The sequence below is a fragment of the Stegostoma tigrinum genome, chromosome 42 (assembly GCF_030684315.1).
Source record: "Stegostoma tigrinum isolate sSteTig4 chromosome 42, sSteTig4.hap1, whole genome shotgun sequence".
NCBI lineage: Eukaryota > Metazoa > Chordata > Chondrichthyes > Orectolobiformes > Stegostomatidae > Stegostoma > Stegostoma tigrinum.
In genome coordinates, this window is record NC_081395.1 from 9981484 (window position 1) to 9998150 (window position 16667).

The window sequence follows — 16667 nt, forward strand, 5'->3', positions numbered from 1 at the left end:
TTGGTCCCTGAGTAATTGATGAATTGAAAACTAGCCTCAGCAACGGCGTCCATGCCAACTATTCTCAATTGTCTTTAAAAAAAAAACCCATCTGGGTCTGTAATAGGGAGGAAACTTGTCATCCTTTCCTGCCCTGGGCCTACATTTCTTTTTTAGTCCTTGACAGGACATGGGTGTCGCTGTTTGGGCCCAGCATTTATTGCCCCCTGTCCCTAGCTGTCTCCTTGAGAAGGTGGTGGTGAGCTGCCTTCCTGAACCGCCGCAGTCCGTGTGCTGCACAATGCCCCTTACTGAGGGAATTCCAGGATTTTGACCCAGCAGCACTGAAGGAATGGCCGATATATTTCCCAGTCGGGATGGGGAGGTGGGTGTTGCTTTAGACCTCACAGCAATGAGGTTATAACTCTTAACTGACCTCTGAAGCAAGCCACTCTGTTCATTGGGGCAATTAAGGATGAGAGACAGGCAAGCATTGGTAGAGACACCCTCATCCCAAGGAACAATAACAAAAAAGGCAGATTAGATAGGCTGAATGGCCTCCTCTTATGCTACTACTCTGTAAGCTGAACATAAGGATTTTTGATGAATTCCAGAGCTTTGTGTTCAGGTGAATGGTTCCATTTAATTTACTCTCCCCACCTTGTCCCTTGGGTATGTCACTCTCCACTAGATGGGGCAGGGAAGTTTGAAGAAGAATGCTTTCACCCAGAGAGTGGTGGGAATCTGGAACTCACTGCCTGTGAGGGTGGGAGAGGCACAAACCCCTCATCACATTGAAGCAGGATTTAGATGCACACTTGCGACGCCAAGGCCATGGGCCCAATGTTGGGGAAATCAGATCGGAATAGTCATTGAGGTCTACAGTGTGGCAACAGGCCTTTCGGCCCAACTTGTCCATGCTGTCCAGTTTTCCCAATTAATCTGGTGCAATTTGATCTGTGTTTGGTCTATATCCCTCCATTCCTGTCCCATCCATGCACCAGTGTAAATGTTGCTTAAATAACAAAATTATGCTCGCCTCCACTATCATCTCTGGATGCCTGTTCCAAACACTCACCACTTCTGTGTGAAAAAATTACCCCTCTGGACCCTTTTGTATCCCTCACCTCTCACTTTAAACCTGTGCCCTCTAGTTTTAGACACCCCCACCATGGGGGAAAAGTTGATGGCTATCTACCTTATCTATGCCACTCATGATTTTATAGGCCTCTTTAAGGTCTACACTGAGGTGGTTGGTTTTGACTGGCCAGTCGATGGGCCGAAGGGCATTATTTCATGCCCGTAGCCCTCTGTGACTATCACCCATCATGTGAGAGCTTATCATTGGGACGTTCAATGGGGTTATTCAAGGCCTCTGTCATTCTGCCTAGAGTACATCGCCTGTTCTCCAGCACAAGGTGGACCATGGGAGATAAAAGTGTTGGGTTTCTTTAGCCAAGGGATGCCAAGGTTTCTGCACTCTGGTCATTTACCCCTTCAAGTATTTCCTGTACCCTGACCCCCCACCCCCACCGCCCTAAGCTCTCATCTTGACTCTTCCTGTTCTCTCCCGGGGTGGCATCTTGTGATGCCCACCCTCCACTGCACTCAGTGTTATCTGAAACCCCAGGTCCCATTCCTCACCACGCCCCCCTCCCCGGTTCTCACTGACCAGCACAGGCCCCTGGTCCAGCTCTCTGATGAAGGGTCTAGGCCAGAAACATCAGCTTTTGTGCTCCTGAGATGCTGCTTGGCCTTCTATGTTCATCCAGCTCCACACTTTGTTATCTTGGTCTAGATTAAGCCTGGATTTGAAAATTCCCAAACGCTTGTTCCCAAATCCAACCTTTTCATAATCTCTGTAACCTCCTCCCAACCTCCAACCTTTGTGAGACATCGGCTTTCTGGCCTCCCGCTACATCCTATAAAACCACCAGATTGTCAGAAATAGGAGCAGGGAGTAGGCCATTCGGCCCCTGGGGTCTGCTCTGCCATTCAGTGGCTGATGTGACATTCCTCACATCCACTTTCCTGCCTGTACCCTGTCAGCTGTGATTCCCCAATTTATCAAGAATCCTTCAATCCTCAGTGTTAAATATACACAAGGACTCTGCTCCCCACAGCTCTGTATGGCAAGGAGAGAAGAAATTCCTCTTCTTCTCAGTCTTAAATTGGTGCTCCTTTATTCTGAGACTATGTCTTCCGGTCCCAGATCCCGCCACCTCCCCCCCCCCCCCCACCCCCAAAATGAGGGGAAAACATCCTCCTCAGCATTTACCCTGTCAAGCCCCTTAAGAATCCTGTATGTTTCAATGAGTTCACCTCATTATTCTAAACTCCAGTGAGTGGAGTCCCAACCTGTTTTACCTTTGCTCATAGGACAATCCCTCCATATCAGGGATCATCCGAGTGAACCTTCTCTGAGCTGCCTCCAACGAAATACTATATTTTCTTAAACAAGGAGACCAAAACTGCTGACAGTACCCTAGATGTGGCCCCACCAGCACCTTGTACAGTTGAAGTAAGGCTCACTCTTATACTCCTTTCCTCTTGAAATAAGGGCCAACATTCCATGACCCTTTCTAGCTACCTGCTGCCCCTCTGTGCTAGTTCTTTGTGATTCATGCACAAAATAAAGGAGGCTGGTACCATTACATTTAAAAGGCACTTGGATGGGCCCATGAATAGGAAGGGATTGGAGAGATATGGGTCATATGCTGGCAAATGGGACTAGATTAATTTAGGATATCATGGACGCGTTGGACCGAAGGGTCTGTTTCCCTGCTGTACCTCTCAACGACCTGAGTGCTTTTCAATTCCGATCCAAATCTTGCCGACATTGAAATCCATTGGATTGTGCCCATTCAGTCAACCTATCACTATCTAGAGATAAGTTAACACTCTCAGCATCAGTAGGTACAATCACCCACCTCTGTGTCATCGGCAAACATGAACTCTTGCATTTCTAAGCCTTCAAAAGCACAGCGACCAGTTGAGGCCCGGAGACCCAGGTCATGAGGTGATGAGTCTCTTCATGTTACAAGCACACTGACGCGGTTGACGTGGACGAATTGGGCCAAAGGGCCTGTTTCTGTGCTGTACATCTCTAAGACTGTAAGTAACCCCGAGTCCCTGTGCGATGCAGCTTTCTGCAGTTTCTCTCCCCTTTAAGTAATATTCAGTTCTTCCATTCTCTCTTCCAAAATGAACAATTCATATTTCGGGCGCACGTCACCCCACATGACTGCCCTCTGCCTGACTGACCCACAACCGCTTTCCATCTTCCTTTGTGTAGCACCAGCTTCTATTTTTGGCGAACCAGAGTGTCATGTCATGTTCTAACCACTGTCACCAGATGCAAGGAGGGTCACCCTTTGTGGAGAGCCGAGTAGGGAATCAAAGGGGCTGGCTATGGAGAAGGGCAGCCAGGAAAGCAGAGTTCAGAGCAAATTCAGATCCGCCGCGCTCTTCGCTGGGTTCGTATCTTTGTCTCGCGAATGCGGTTGGATGATTTAAGCTGATGACCCTGGAAATCCCAGGGGTAACCATTGGTGGAGTGACCTGGTCCCAATTGAAGATTGCACATCAACAGTGGGAGCAAGCCATTCAGGCACATCAGTCCTATCCACCACTCTGAGCTGGTCAACGCACAATCTCCCTGTCCCTTAGTGACAAGGGTTTCCAGCAGGGTGACGGGATCCAAGTGCACTCAGTGACTGACTTTCCACCAACTGCTGGGATAGAAATTTACACATGCTCCTCACTCACCCCAGCCCCAACTCCTCTGAAAGAGGAAATTCCTCCTCATCTCAGTCCTCGGTCTCATCTCCCAAAGCTGAAGCCCCAACACAGGGTGATGAAAACGGACGCACTAATCCATTTGCTGGGCTGTTTATCCAGGCCTCTCGAGTGCTCTCTCAGACATTCATCATGGCTGGGTCTTTGAGACTTAGCAGCTGCTCCCTCCCGCCTTCCATCTGATTGTTCACCTGCAGTGCAGAAGTCAGCTATTGCTAACTCAGTCAGAGTCACACATACCAGAGCATCTGTGTGTGCGCACGTGTGTGTGTGTCTGTGTGTATGTCTGTGTGCGTGCATACGTGTGGTGTGTGTGTGTGTCTGTGTGTATGTCTGTGTGCGTGCATGTGTGTGTGTGTGTGTGTGTGCATGTGTGTGTGTGTGTGCATGCATGCGTGTGTGTGTGTATGTGTGTCTGTGTGTATGTCTGTGTGCGTGCATGCGCACGTGTGTGTGTACATCTGCATGTGTGAGAGTGTGTATGTATGTGTGTAAGTGTATGTATGCATGCATGCAAGTGTGCATTTTGTCAGTGTGTGTGTACATGTATGTGTGTGTGCATGCATGTGCATGTCAGAGCATTTGTGTGTATGCATGTGTGAGAGTATGTGTGTGAGTGTATTTATGTGCGTGTGTGCATGTGAAAATGTAATTTTGTGTATATGTGCGTTTGTGGGAGCGTGCGTCTGTATGTGCATGGGTGTGAGTGTGTGAATATGAATGCATGTCAGTGAATGAGTATGATTGTGTGTGTTTGTGTATGTGTGTGAGTTTGATAGGTTATATTCGAGTGTGTGTGCTAGTATATGTGGGTTTGTAAATGTGTGTACAAGTGTGTGTGCATGTGTGAGTGTGCGTGCGCGTGTTTATGAATTTGTTTGTGTCTGTGTGCAGGTGAGTGCTTTGAAGCGTGTGAGAGCGAATCACAGATTCATACAGCGTAGACACTGCCCATCGACTCTGCGCTGACATAACTACCACTAAAGATGAGCTAATCCCAATTTCCTGCACTTATTCAATATCCTTAAATATTACGATGTTCGAAGTGCTCATCCAAATATTTTTTAAATGTTGTAAGGTTTCCAACCTCTGCTGCCTTCCCAGGCAGTACATTCCAGATTCCCACCACCTGCTGAGTGAAAAGGTGTTTTCCCAAATTCTCTCTCAATCTCGTGCCTCCCTCACCCTCAAACCATGCCCCTCTTGACTGACCCCTCAGCCAAGGGAAACAGCTGCTCTGTATTCACTCTGTCCATACCCCTCATAATCTTATACACTTCAATCGTGTCCCCCCCCTTTCAGTCTTCTCTGCTCTAGAGAAAACAATCCATAATAATGTGACCAGAACAGCACACAGTATTCCAGCTGTGGCCTGACCAGCGCTCTGTGCGACTCCAACATCACCTCCTTGCTCTTGTACTCTGTACCACAATTGATGGTAGTAAGAGTCCCACGTGCCTTCTTAACCATCCTATTCATGTGCTGTGCTGACTTCAGGGATCTTTGTATAATTACCCCGAGACCCTTCTGTTCCTCTGAGCTACCCAGTGACCTGCCGTTCATTAAATATGCCCTCATCCTGTTTCTTCTTCCAAAGTGCATCACCTCACACTTGTCGGGGTAAATGCCAACTGCCACTGGTCTGCCCCTTGGACCAACCCAACTGTACCTTCCTGTAACCATCTCCTTCGCTATTAACCGCTCTACCAATCTTGGTGTCATCTGCAAATTTTCTGAACATTCCCCCACGTTTTCATCTGTAGCATTCATGTCTATCACAAACAATAAGAGTACCAGTTCTGATTCTTGTAATACACCCCTGGACACTGGGCTCCAGCCACTCGAACATCTCTCTACCACTACCCTTTGTGTCCTATTGCTGACCCAGTTTCTGATCCATCTCAGATAATAAAATGTGAGGCTGGATGAACACAGCAGGCCCAGCAGCATCTCAGGAGCACACAAGCTGACGTTTCGGGCCTAGACCCTTCACCAGAGAGGGGGATGGGGAGAGGGTTCTGGAATAAATAGGGAGAGAGGGGGAGGCGGACCGAAGATGGAGAGAAAAGAAGATAGGTGGAGAGGAGAGTATAGGATCCATCTCACCTGGTCTCCCTCAAATCTTCTCCATCAGTCGTCCATGTGGGACCTTGTTAAAAACTTTGCTAAAATCCAAACAAACTTCATCAGCTGAACTTCCCTCATCCATACACTTGATCAAATTTCAAAAAAAATTCTGACAAATTTGGTAGGCATGACAAAGCCATGCTGACTATCCCAAATTAACCCATGCTTTTCCAAGTGGATATTAATTCGCTCCTTCAGAATTTTTTCCAGTAGCTCCACTACCACTGACATGAGAATCACAGGTCTGTAATTTTCTAGTTCATCTGCACCACTCTTGTTAAAAAGTGGAGCCACATTAGCCATCCTCCGTTCCTCTGGCTCATCCCCCGTGGCCAGAGATGTGTGTCAGAGCCCCTGCAATTTCCTGCCTCACCTCTCACAGCATCCTGGGATGCAATTCACTGGGCCAGGGCATTTGTCCGTTTTTAAGACCGATGGAGACCCCAGTACCTCCCCATCTCCTATGTCAAACTGTGCAACTTCCTCACTGTCTCTTTCCTGAATCCTGTACCTATGTGCCCCTATTCCAGAGTGAAGACTGAAGAGAAATACTCATTTGACACCCTTTCCAATATATTGCAGCTTCACACACAGGTTACCCCCTCCATGGTCCCTGATGAGCCACAAGGAGCTGTTTCCAGTCAATGGTGGGCCAGATCCTGATTTATTTCAATAAAATTTGCCATCTCTCCCCCACCTCCCCTGAGTCCAAACTCATTTCTCCCAGGCCATCTTTTCTCCTTGTCCAGAACAAATTTGAACTGTACCATTGATAATAGGAACTGCAAATGCCGGAAAATCCAAGATAACAAGGTGTAGAGCTGGATGAACACAGCAGGCCAAGTCGCATCTTAAGGGTCTAGGCCCGAAACGTCAGCTTTCCCCCATTTTTGATGAAGGGTCGAGGCCCGAAGCGTCAGCTTTCCTGTTCCTAAGGTACTGCTTGGCCTGCAGTGTTCATCCAGCTCTACACCTTGTTATCTTGAACTGTACTATGTTGTGATCGCTATTATTTAAATGCTCCCCCACTGCCACATCAAACATTTGTTCACCTTCTTTCCCCAGAACCAGATCCAGCACTGCACTGTCCTATGTTGGGCCTTCTACTTCTTGATATAAACCATGCCCTCCCCAACCAAACCAGACACAGTTCAAGAAATCAGTTCCCTCTAAATGCTGAACACAATGACTATCCCATTTTATGTTGGGGAATTTGAAATCCCACAGTATAATTAACTGATTGTTACTCTTACACACGTCTGAGAACTGTCTGCATATTTTCTCCTCTATTTCCCACTGGCTGTTTGTGTGTGAGAGAGATTGCGCATGTCTGTGAGTGCATGTGTGTGTTTCTTTGTTGTGAGCGATTACATGTGTGCGTCATGTGTGAATGTGTGTGTGAGCGAATGCGCATACGTGTCTGTGAGTGTATATGCCTGTGTGTGTGAGCTTGTGTGCCTGTGTGTGTAGGCTAATGTGTGAGTGTGGGTGAATGTGAGAGACAGAGTGTGTGTGGGTGTGTGAATAAGTTTGTGTCTATGTGTGTGTGCATACGCGTGCATATGCGTGAGTTTGCATGTGAGATTGTGTGCATATGGGTGGGAGCCTTTTGAGAAAATGTGTGAGTGAATGTGAATTGGTTTGTAGGAGTATATGAGAGTGTTTGCTTGTGTGTGATTGTGTGTGTTTCTCTGTGTGTTAGTGTCTGTGAATGTATGTGTGTACCGTGAGAGTGTTTGTGTGCATGAGAGCGTGTATATGGGTGTGTTTGTGCATGTGTGGGATGTGTGTGTTAGAGAGTGTGCATGTGTCTCCATGTGTCTGCAGGACAGTAAGTGTGGGCATGTCTGTGTGTGAAAAAGCCTGAGCCTGAGTGCATGGAAGTGAGTGTGAGATAATGTACACGAATCTGACTATGTGCATGCATATGTCAGTGTGTGCACATGTACATGTGGGTGTGTGTGTATGTCTGAGTAAGTATTTGTAAGTGTGATTGTGTCTGAGTTTGTTTCTGTGTTTGCGTGTGTTAGTGAGAGTGCGTATGAGTGTGTGTGTATCTGTATATGTATATATGTGTATGTGTGCATGTCATGAGTGTGAGACTATGTGCATATATGTCTGCCTGTACATGTATGTGCATGTGTGAACGTACATATGTTTGTGTGCGTGTATGTGCTTGAGTGGGTGTGATTGTGTGTATGTCTGTGAGAGTGAGTGGGCGTGAATACATGCATATGCATGTGTCAAAGAGAGAATGTTTGTAATTGCATGTATATGTAATTGCATAGTGTGTGTATGAAAGAGTTCCTGTGTGTGTGGATGTCCATGTGTACATGGGTGCATGTATGTGAGAGTGTGTGTGTCTGTGTATGTGTGCCTGTGTGTGTTCACGTGGGTGTATGTGTGGAGGTATTATCATTAAAGTGTGTGTAAGTTGTTTGCATGAGTGAATGCGTGAGTGTGTGTATTTGTGAGAGTGTGCAAGTGTGTGTGTCTGCAACAGTGAGAGTGTGGGATACACCTGTGTGTGTTTGTGTCTACTTGCGTGTCCGTGTGAGCGATTGTGTGTGAATGTGTGGCTGAGTGAGTACTTGTGTGTGTGAGTGAGTGCGAACTTGGTTGGGTATGATGGTGTGTGTGTGCGAGTGTATGTCAGTATGTGTGTGTGACTGTGTAAGTGAATCTGCAAAGTTTTATGTGTGTGCAAGATTATTTGTCCGTGTGCACTCACACAAGAACATTCCTGTGTGAATGAGATAGTAGGAACTGCTGATGATGGAGAATCTGAGGTAACAAGGTGTAGGGCTGAATGAGCACAGCAGGACAGGCAGCGTCGGAGGAGCAGGAAAGTTGATGTTTTGGGCCGAGACCCTTCTTCAGAAATGGGGGAGGGGAAGGCGATTCTAAAATAAATAGGGAGACAAGGGGAGGTGGATAGAAGATAGATAAAGAAGAAGATAGATCAAGAGAAGACAGGCAGGAGGCGGGCTTGGAGCCAGTAAAGGTGAGTTAGGGAGAGGATAGGTCGGTCATGGGAGGACGGACAGGTCAAGGAGGCAGTATGAGGCTAGTAGGGAGGAGATGGGGTTGGGGCTTGAAGTGGGAGGAATGGAAAGTGGGAGGACAGGTTAGGAAGGCAGGGACTAGCTGGGCTGGTTTTGGGCTGCGGTCGGGGGAGTGGAGATTTTGAAGCTTGTGAAGTTCACACTGATACCATAGGGCTGCAGGGTTCCCTGGTGGAATATGAGTTGCTGTTCCTGCAACCTTCGGGTGGTATCATTGTGGCACTGCAGGAGGCCCATGATGGATATGTCGTCTGAGGAATGGGAAGGGGTGTTGAAATGGTTCATGACTGTGAGGTGCAGTTGTTTGTTGCGAACCGAATGGAGGTGTTCCACAAAGCGGTCCCCAAGCCTCCGCTTGGTTTCCCCGACGTAGAAGAGGCCTCAACAAGAACAGCGGATACACTATACCACATTAGCAGATGTGCAGGTGAACATCTGTTTGATGTGGAAAGTCTTCTTAGGGCCTGGGATGGGGGTGAGGGGGGAGGTGTATGGGCAGGTGTAGCACTTCCTGCGGTTGCCGGCGTTGGTGGGGCTGGTGGGGAGTGTGGTGTGGACAAGGGAGTCATGGAGAGGGTGGTCCCTCTGGAAAGCAGATAAGGGTGAGGAGGGAAAAATGTCTTTGGTAGTGGGGTCAGATTGCTCATGGCGGAAGTGTCGGAGGATGACGCATTGGATCAGGAAGTTGGTGGGTGATGCAAGAGGCCGAGAGTGATTCTGTATAGGTTGTTATTGTGGGAAGGGAATGTGAGGAATGAGTTGCGGGAAATGCGAGAGACATGGTCGAGTGCATTATCGACCACTGTGGAGGGGAAATTGCAGGAGTGGAATTCCTCAGCTCGAGAGCAAATGTGGTAGAGGCAAAGGAATTGGGAATAGGGAATGGCCTTTTTGCAGGAAGGTGGCTCTAGGTAGCTGTGGAAGTTGGAAGGCTTGAAATAAATATCAGTTTCCAGGTGGAATGTGTGTGTTTGAGTCATTGTGTGTATTTGAGAGAATGTGTATGTGTGTATCTCTGTGTGTGGGTGTGTGTGTGAGAATAGGTATGTATCTGTGTGTGTGTGAGTAAGTGTCTGAGTGTGTGTGTGCATGTATGTATGTATGTCTATGTGCATGTGTGCAAGAGTGTGTGTTTTATGTGTGAGTGTGCATGATTGTTCATGTTTTTGTGACTGTGTGATTGTGTGTGAGTGAGTCTGTGGCTTATGTGACAGTGTGTATGAATGTGTGTTTGTGAGTGTGTGAATATATGTGAGAATGGGTGGGTGAATGTGAAAGAGACGTATGTGTAAGAAAGAGACTGTGGGTATGTGAGAGACACTGTGAGTGTGTTTGAGTGAGTGTTTGCATGTGAACGTGAATTTGTGAGAGTAAGTATGTGTGTGTTTCTGTGAGTGAGCAAGGGAATGTGTATGATTGTGTGTGTGTGTGTGTGTGTGTGTGTGTGTGTGTGTGTGTGTGTGTGTGTGTGTGTGAGAAAGTGTGTCTGCATGCATGTGTGTGTGTGTGTGTGTGTTTATCTGAGTGAGTGTGTATGTGAGACTGTGTATGTGTAAGAGAGTGTCTGGGTATGCGTATGTGTGCGTATACGAGGATGTGAAAGTATGTGTATTAGTGTGGATTGTGAGTGTGTGTTTGTGTGTGTGAATGTGCAAGTGTGTTTTTATGAGAATGTGTGTGTGAGATTTAATCTGTATTTGTTCGAATGGGTAAATATGTGGATGACTGTGCTGTGTGTGAGTGTGTGTGAGTATAAATATGTATGCCTTTGTGTGTGCATGGGTGTCTGTGATTGTGTGCGTGCCTGTGTGCATGTATAAGTGCATATGAGAGAGTGTGAATGTGAGAGGATGAGTGTGTGTCTGAGTATCTGAGTGTGCACTTGCATGTGAGTGTGTGTGTTAGTGTATGTGTGTACAGCAGATAATGTGAATGTGTGTGTGTGTGTGTGTAAGCGTATTTGAGTGTGCAAGAGTGTTTGTGTGTATGTGTGCATGAGCATTTTTGTGTGAATGTGAGTATGTAATTTTGTGTTTGTGTATGGTATGTGTCTGAGTGTGTGTGTGTGTGTGTGTGTGTGTGTGTGTGTGTGTTTCCATATGCATGTATGCAGGAATGCTTGTGTGTGTGTGGGAGCATATGTCTGTAAGTGTGATTGAGTGTATCGGAGGGACGTTGTATGGGATTAGGTACTTGTGATGGTGCAGTATGAGAGTGTTTATATTGTGAGTGTGTGTTAGAGTGTGCACTGTGAGAGTGTGTGTTTGTGCAGGTAGTGTGTGTGGCTGTGTATGTGTGAATGTATATGTATGTGTGTGAGAGTGTGTGTCTATGTGAGTGTCTCAATGAGTGTGTCTGCGTGTGTATGTGAGTGTGTGAATGTGTGTGTGCTTGTGAATGTGCATCTGTGTGTGCCTGCCTGTGTAGGTATGTGTGTATACAGGAGAAAGTGTGTGGGTGAGTGCGAGCACGTGTAAGTGTGTGTGAGACTGTGTGTGTGTGAGACTATTTAAGCGTGTGTGAGTTTGTGTGTCTGAGTGAGTTTGTGAGAGTGTGGGTGCATGTACATTGATGTATTTGTGCGTGTGTGTACAGATGTGTATGTGTGTGCATGTGTGTCCATGTGTGTGTGCGGGTGCGTGAGCATGTGCGTGCATGTGTGTGTATGTGTGTGTGTGTGACCAAATGCATGTGCAAGTGCCTGTATGTCTGTGTCTGTCAGTGTAAATGTGTAGTGAGAATTTGTGTGTCTGGATGTCTGTACACGTGTGTGTCCATTTGTCTCTGAGTTTGTGTGTTTGTGTGTAAGGGTGTTTGGGTGAGTGCATATGTGTGATTGTGTGTGAGTGTGAAAGTATGTGAGTGCGTGTGTGTGTCTGTGTGTGTGATTTTGTGTCTGTGTGTGATTTTGTGTCCGTACATTTGTGATTTTGTGTCTGTGTCTGTATATGATTTTGTGTACACGTGTGTGTATGTCATTTTGGGTGGGTGTGAGATTCTGTGTGTGTGCGGTCGTGTATGTATGAGTGAGTGTGTGCGTCAGAGTGGGCACCTTAATCTATGAGTGTATGTTAGTGTGTCTGTGTGTATGCATATGTCTTTGTGTGCAAATGAGTGTGTTTGTGAGTGAGTGTGCATGAATGCGTGCGTGTGTATGTGTCCATGTGTGTTACTGGTAGGCAAGCATGGGGAGAGCAGGACTGGGGTAGGCTGAATAGCCTCCTGTTGTTCCCCAGCTCTAGCAGGGAATCTAGGGAGTGGGGAGCACACTGGTGATGTGCCAGGAGCTCCTAAAGAAACTGCACTATAGGCTAGATTGACAGACTCTGACCTCCCTCAGTTACTGAATGTGATTGTAGAACCTTCTTCCTCTTCTGTGGTCTCTTTGTGACAAATGAATGTACTTACCGCTCAAGGTGGGGGCTGGTGGGGGGCTGGGGGCTTCTGCGATCTCATGGGTGCTTGCTCAGTTGCGTGGTAGCTCTTTACCCTCAGGGCACACACTTGAATGGAACACCCCTTCAGCCCATTGTACCTTCCCCTTCCCCCACCTCCATCACGACCAAACGCTGGGAATCTCTGCACAGTATTCCCACCAATCCCAACAATGCCTGTCGGTCTGTTCCATTCGGGTGCCTAGCAGGATGTCCTCACTGAGCCGTGTTTTGTAAGCGTCAAGATGCCAGGACTGGGCATATATTGGGACTCTTTCTCTGCCTGTCAGAGGGTGATAGAGATTGGGGAGTCAAGCACCACCTAATTGGCCAAATGGGTTAAATGGGTGCGCTGGTGGCTGACATCCAACCTCCATTGCTCAAGGCTCCTCGTACTGGGGAGGGGTCAATGATTCCCAGACACATTGAGCTGCAACAAATGGATTGTGTTCTCAATGGATGGTGGTGGGGAGGGGATGTCTCTTTTCTCTCCAGTTCAATCAGGAGGGGTTTGGAGGGTGTGCTGCACTGGCTCCAGGATATATTTAGAACCATTTTTGCAAGTGTTAGTGTGAGGGTTAGTGTTAGGGTTAGTATTAGTGCTAGGGTTATGGTCAGGGTTAAGGTTAGGGGTAAGGTTAGGATTAGGGTTAGGGTTAGTATTAGGGGTTAGGGCCAGGGTCAGGGTTAAGGTTAGGATTAGGGTTAGGGTTAAGGTTAGGATTAAATTTCGGGTTAAGATTAGGTTTAGGGTTAAGGTTAGTGTTAGGGGTTAGGGTCAGGGTTAAGGTTAGGGTTAGGGTTCAGATTAGGGTTAAGATTAGGTTTAGGGTTAAGGTTAAGGTTAGGATTAGGGTCAGGGTTAGCCTTAGGAGTTAAGTGTTAGGGGTTAGGGTTAGGGTAAGGGTCGGGGTTAGGGCTAGGGGTAGGGCTAAGGTTAGAGCGAGGGTTAGGGTTAAGATTGGTGTCAGGTTCAGGGTTAGGCTTGAGGTTAAAGCTGGGGCTAGGATTAGGGGTGTACTAGGGCTAAGGTTAAGGTTGGGGTCATGGTTAAGGTTAGGATTATGGTTACGGTCAGGATCAGGCTTAGGTTTAGGGCTTGGTTTCAATTCCAGATTAGGATTAGGATTAGGGTTAAGGTTAGGATGAGGTTTAGGGTTAAGGCCAAACCTTGTTTTAAGTGAGCCAGTCAGTCACACCTGCATTGCTTTGTCACACGTCGGCCCAGCTACTAGTCAGTAGAGACCAGATTCTGACTGTCTATCCAATGGATGGTGAAGGTGAAGGTGGGAGCCCTGAAATCAGAGAGGTGTGCTAGCTCCAGATATCTGCCTCACCCCCCACCCCCAACCTGTCTCGCTCTCTCGGCTTTTGCCGCATCCCAAGCTGGGACTTTTGGAGAGAAGGATGAAGAGTGAGAATACTGAGTGCAGGAGGAGTGAGATGGGAGAAGTTGCTGATTGTGGCTATAATTTTATACCCATTTCCCTAATTACCGTGGAAATGGAGTGGGTCTCTCAGGCCAATTCAGACGGGCTGTTAAGAGCCAATGGCCATCTCTTTGGGGCCTGGGGTCACATGTAGGCCTAGACTGGGTAAGAACCAGCAGATGTCCCCTCCCCGAAAGGCACATTAGTGTACCTAGATGTCGGGGTTGGGGTGGGGGTGGTTCATGAAAATGATTGTTGCAATTTCAACCTCACATCTTATGATTCGAGATTATTTTCCACCATTTCTGCTGCCCTAGTTAGATTTAAACCAGTGTCTTGAGAGCATTAGACTGGCCCTCTGGACGGCTGGAGACTGGGTCTCAGGATCACTCACCCAGTGATATTGCCATTGCTCTCTCTATAGCCTTGGTGTGTGCCATCCTTGGTTACATCCTCACTTCACCCTCACGCCCCCCAGCCTGTATGACCTGGCTTGGCCTCTGGAGTGAGATACCAGAGGGCAGAGGGCACAGGAGGGAGAAATACTGACACCAGAAGCGTGGCCAATAGGAGCAGGAGTAGATCACTCAGCCCTTAAAGCCTGCTCTGCCATTCAGTAAGATAATGATTGATCTTCCAATTCGGTTTCCTGTCCCTGCTTTCTTCCCCATACCCTTTGGGCCTTAAGACATATGTCCAACTCTTTGACACATCCAATATTTCAGAGGCTGAGAATCCCACAGGTTCCCCACTCTTCTGGGTGAAGACATTTCTCCTCATCTCAGTCCTAAATGGTCCTCCCTGTAATCCTTAGACCGTGGCCCCCTGGTTCTGGATTCCCTGGGTCATCAGGAACATCCTTCCTGTGTTGACCCTGTCAAAGAGTTTTAGAGGTAGTTAGTTCAAAGGGCTAATCTTCAGAGAAGACAAGAGGTCAGAAATTGTGGAGCTGCTAAAGTGGATTCCTTCCAAACAAATTGGACACTTTTGAATGACCGTTGTTCATTGAATACTGCGCAAATGAAGCTACACCCAACTCAAGATAGTATCACTAGAACATAATGGAATAGAAAATGATGATTATTGGAAACCTGGGAACTGCCATCGAAGAAGGCCTTAAATTTTTTCTAAGAGGCAGACCCCAAGCTGATGTGCCCAGTCCTGGCTGACGCTCATTGTATCTGACACTGTTTCTGTGCTGAAATGATTTTTGCGAGGTGTTGGTGGCAGGTGGGGTTATGGACACATGTGTGTTTTGCCTTTTGAAAAGCACGTCAGTTTACGCTTGATGACATATCTCACAACCTCGCCGGAGGGTTATCTTCCTTTTCCACCCTCTGAAAGCCTTGGCCGATGATACTCAGTGACGGTGTGCGCCCCCTTTGCAGGATTAGACGGGGAGCGAACCCAGGTCGGAAGAACAAGACAAAAGAAAAAAAAACATATTGGGATGGCAGATTTCAGAGGGTATATTGGGGGTTGAGATGGTAGGGGGTGGTATTGGAGTAAGGGTGGGTTGTCACAAAATCCAGAAGAAATGGGCGCTATCAAATCCCGTACCCACTTGCCCTTCGCCCAAATGGGCAGCCCTCACCAAGGTACTGATGCCCACTCGATCTTTACCATCAGCCAAGATCCCAATGGCACACCCTGACACGCCCTCCTGTAAAAGAAAGCAATTAATTTGCCAATTTTGTGTGTACTTTTTTACTAACCACGCTTTGAGAACTAACCCTTATCCTCATTCATGGAATGTGGTCATTTTTTTTCTCTGTACTAACTGTTAACCTTTTCTTCAAGCTTATGTAATATTACTAACCTTCTAAAAAAAATTCCATCATTCTTTTTTGAGTGTAAATCCTTTAGTGAGTTTACAGTCTTGTCGTTTTGTTTTCTTTCCCTTTTTCTGCTCTCCCCTTCCCTTCTTTCTACTGGAAAGCACTCTGGCATTGGACACGCAATGGTAAACAAACTGCATTATCTGGTAGATATCATTCTTATTGTCTTATTGTTTGGGTTGGTGTGTTTTCAGTTCCGTTTTCCTTTTCGATAACCCACATCGAAGCTTCTTAGAATGAAACAAAAAAAAACAATTTTCGAAGCGACAGGGGTTGGTAAATCTTTCTTTTGGCTTCCTCGCCGCATTTTCCTTTCTTTCTCCCCTTCCACCATCCATCCATTCTGGTCATTGCGGATATGTTTCCATTCCCTGCCCGCCATCTTGTTTTCAGTTCGCTTTCAGTTGGAGAGAAAGGGGGAAATGTCCTTTTCTACTTCTCTCTCTCTCTCCATTCTTTCTCGCAATCAATCCATCGCTTATTCCGTCCTCTCTCCCTCTCTCTCTCTCTAGACTCCAACTGAGATGGGCTTGGAGGTTGCGAGAGGAGGGGCGGGCGGGTGTTGGCATGGGGAGGAGAATGGTGGGGCGAGAAGGGGTCGGGTGGTGGAGTGGACAGAGGACGAGCTCGAGAGGACTGTACTCGTCCACCCCAACAGCCTAGATGTTCCCCTCTGCCTCTCTCTCTCGTCCTCCACTCCAGTGGATCCCCCCCACCACCACCGCTGCTGTCCATCCTGCATGGCATGCTGGGAATTTTAGCCAAACGTCTTTGCTCTGTCTGGGACACCATGTCTCTACCTCACCGCCATTAAGTTTTGTGTGTACGTGACCCTCTATCCCCCCCAACCTTTTCTCTTTCTCTCTGCCACTTGATGACACTGCGCATGCCATTTTTGTTCGCCTCAGAACGAGGAGCTTCCATTTTTGAAGGGGTCAGCGATCATGTCATTTGATGCTTGAAAGGGCACCAAACCTTTCTTCCCCACATACTGCG

At 47.3% G+C, this 16667-nt stretch overlaps 1 protein-coding gene across 2 annotated transcripts in view; it reads left to right on the plus strand.

Moving 5' to 3' along the window:
* Positions 1-16667, plus strand: part of LOC125449256 (neurexin-2-like) — a 1112849-nt gene that overhangs the window by 343478 nt on the left and 752704 nt on the right. For both annotated transcript variants that reach the window (XM_059641436.1, XM_059641437.1), the window contains exon 5: positions 15773-15796. In XM_059641436.1, coding sequence (XP_059497419.1) covers positions 15773-15796 — 24 coding nt within the window. The remainder of the gene's footprint in view (positions 1-15772; positions 15797-16667) is intronic.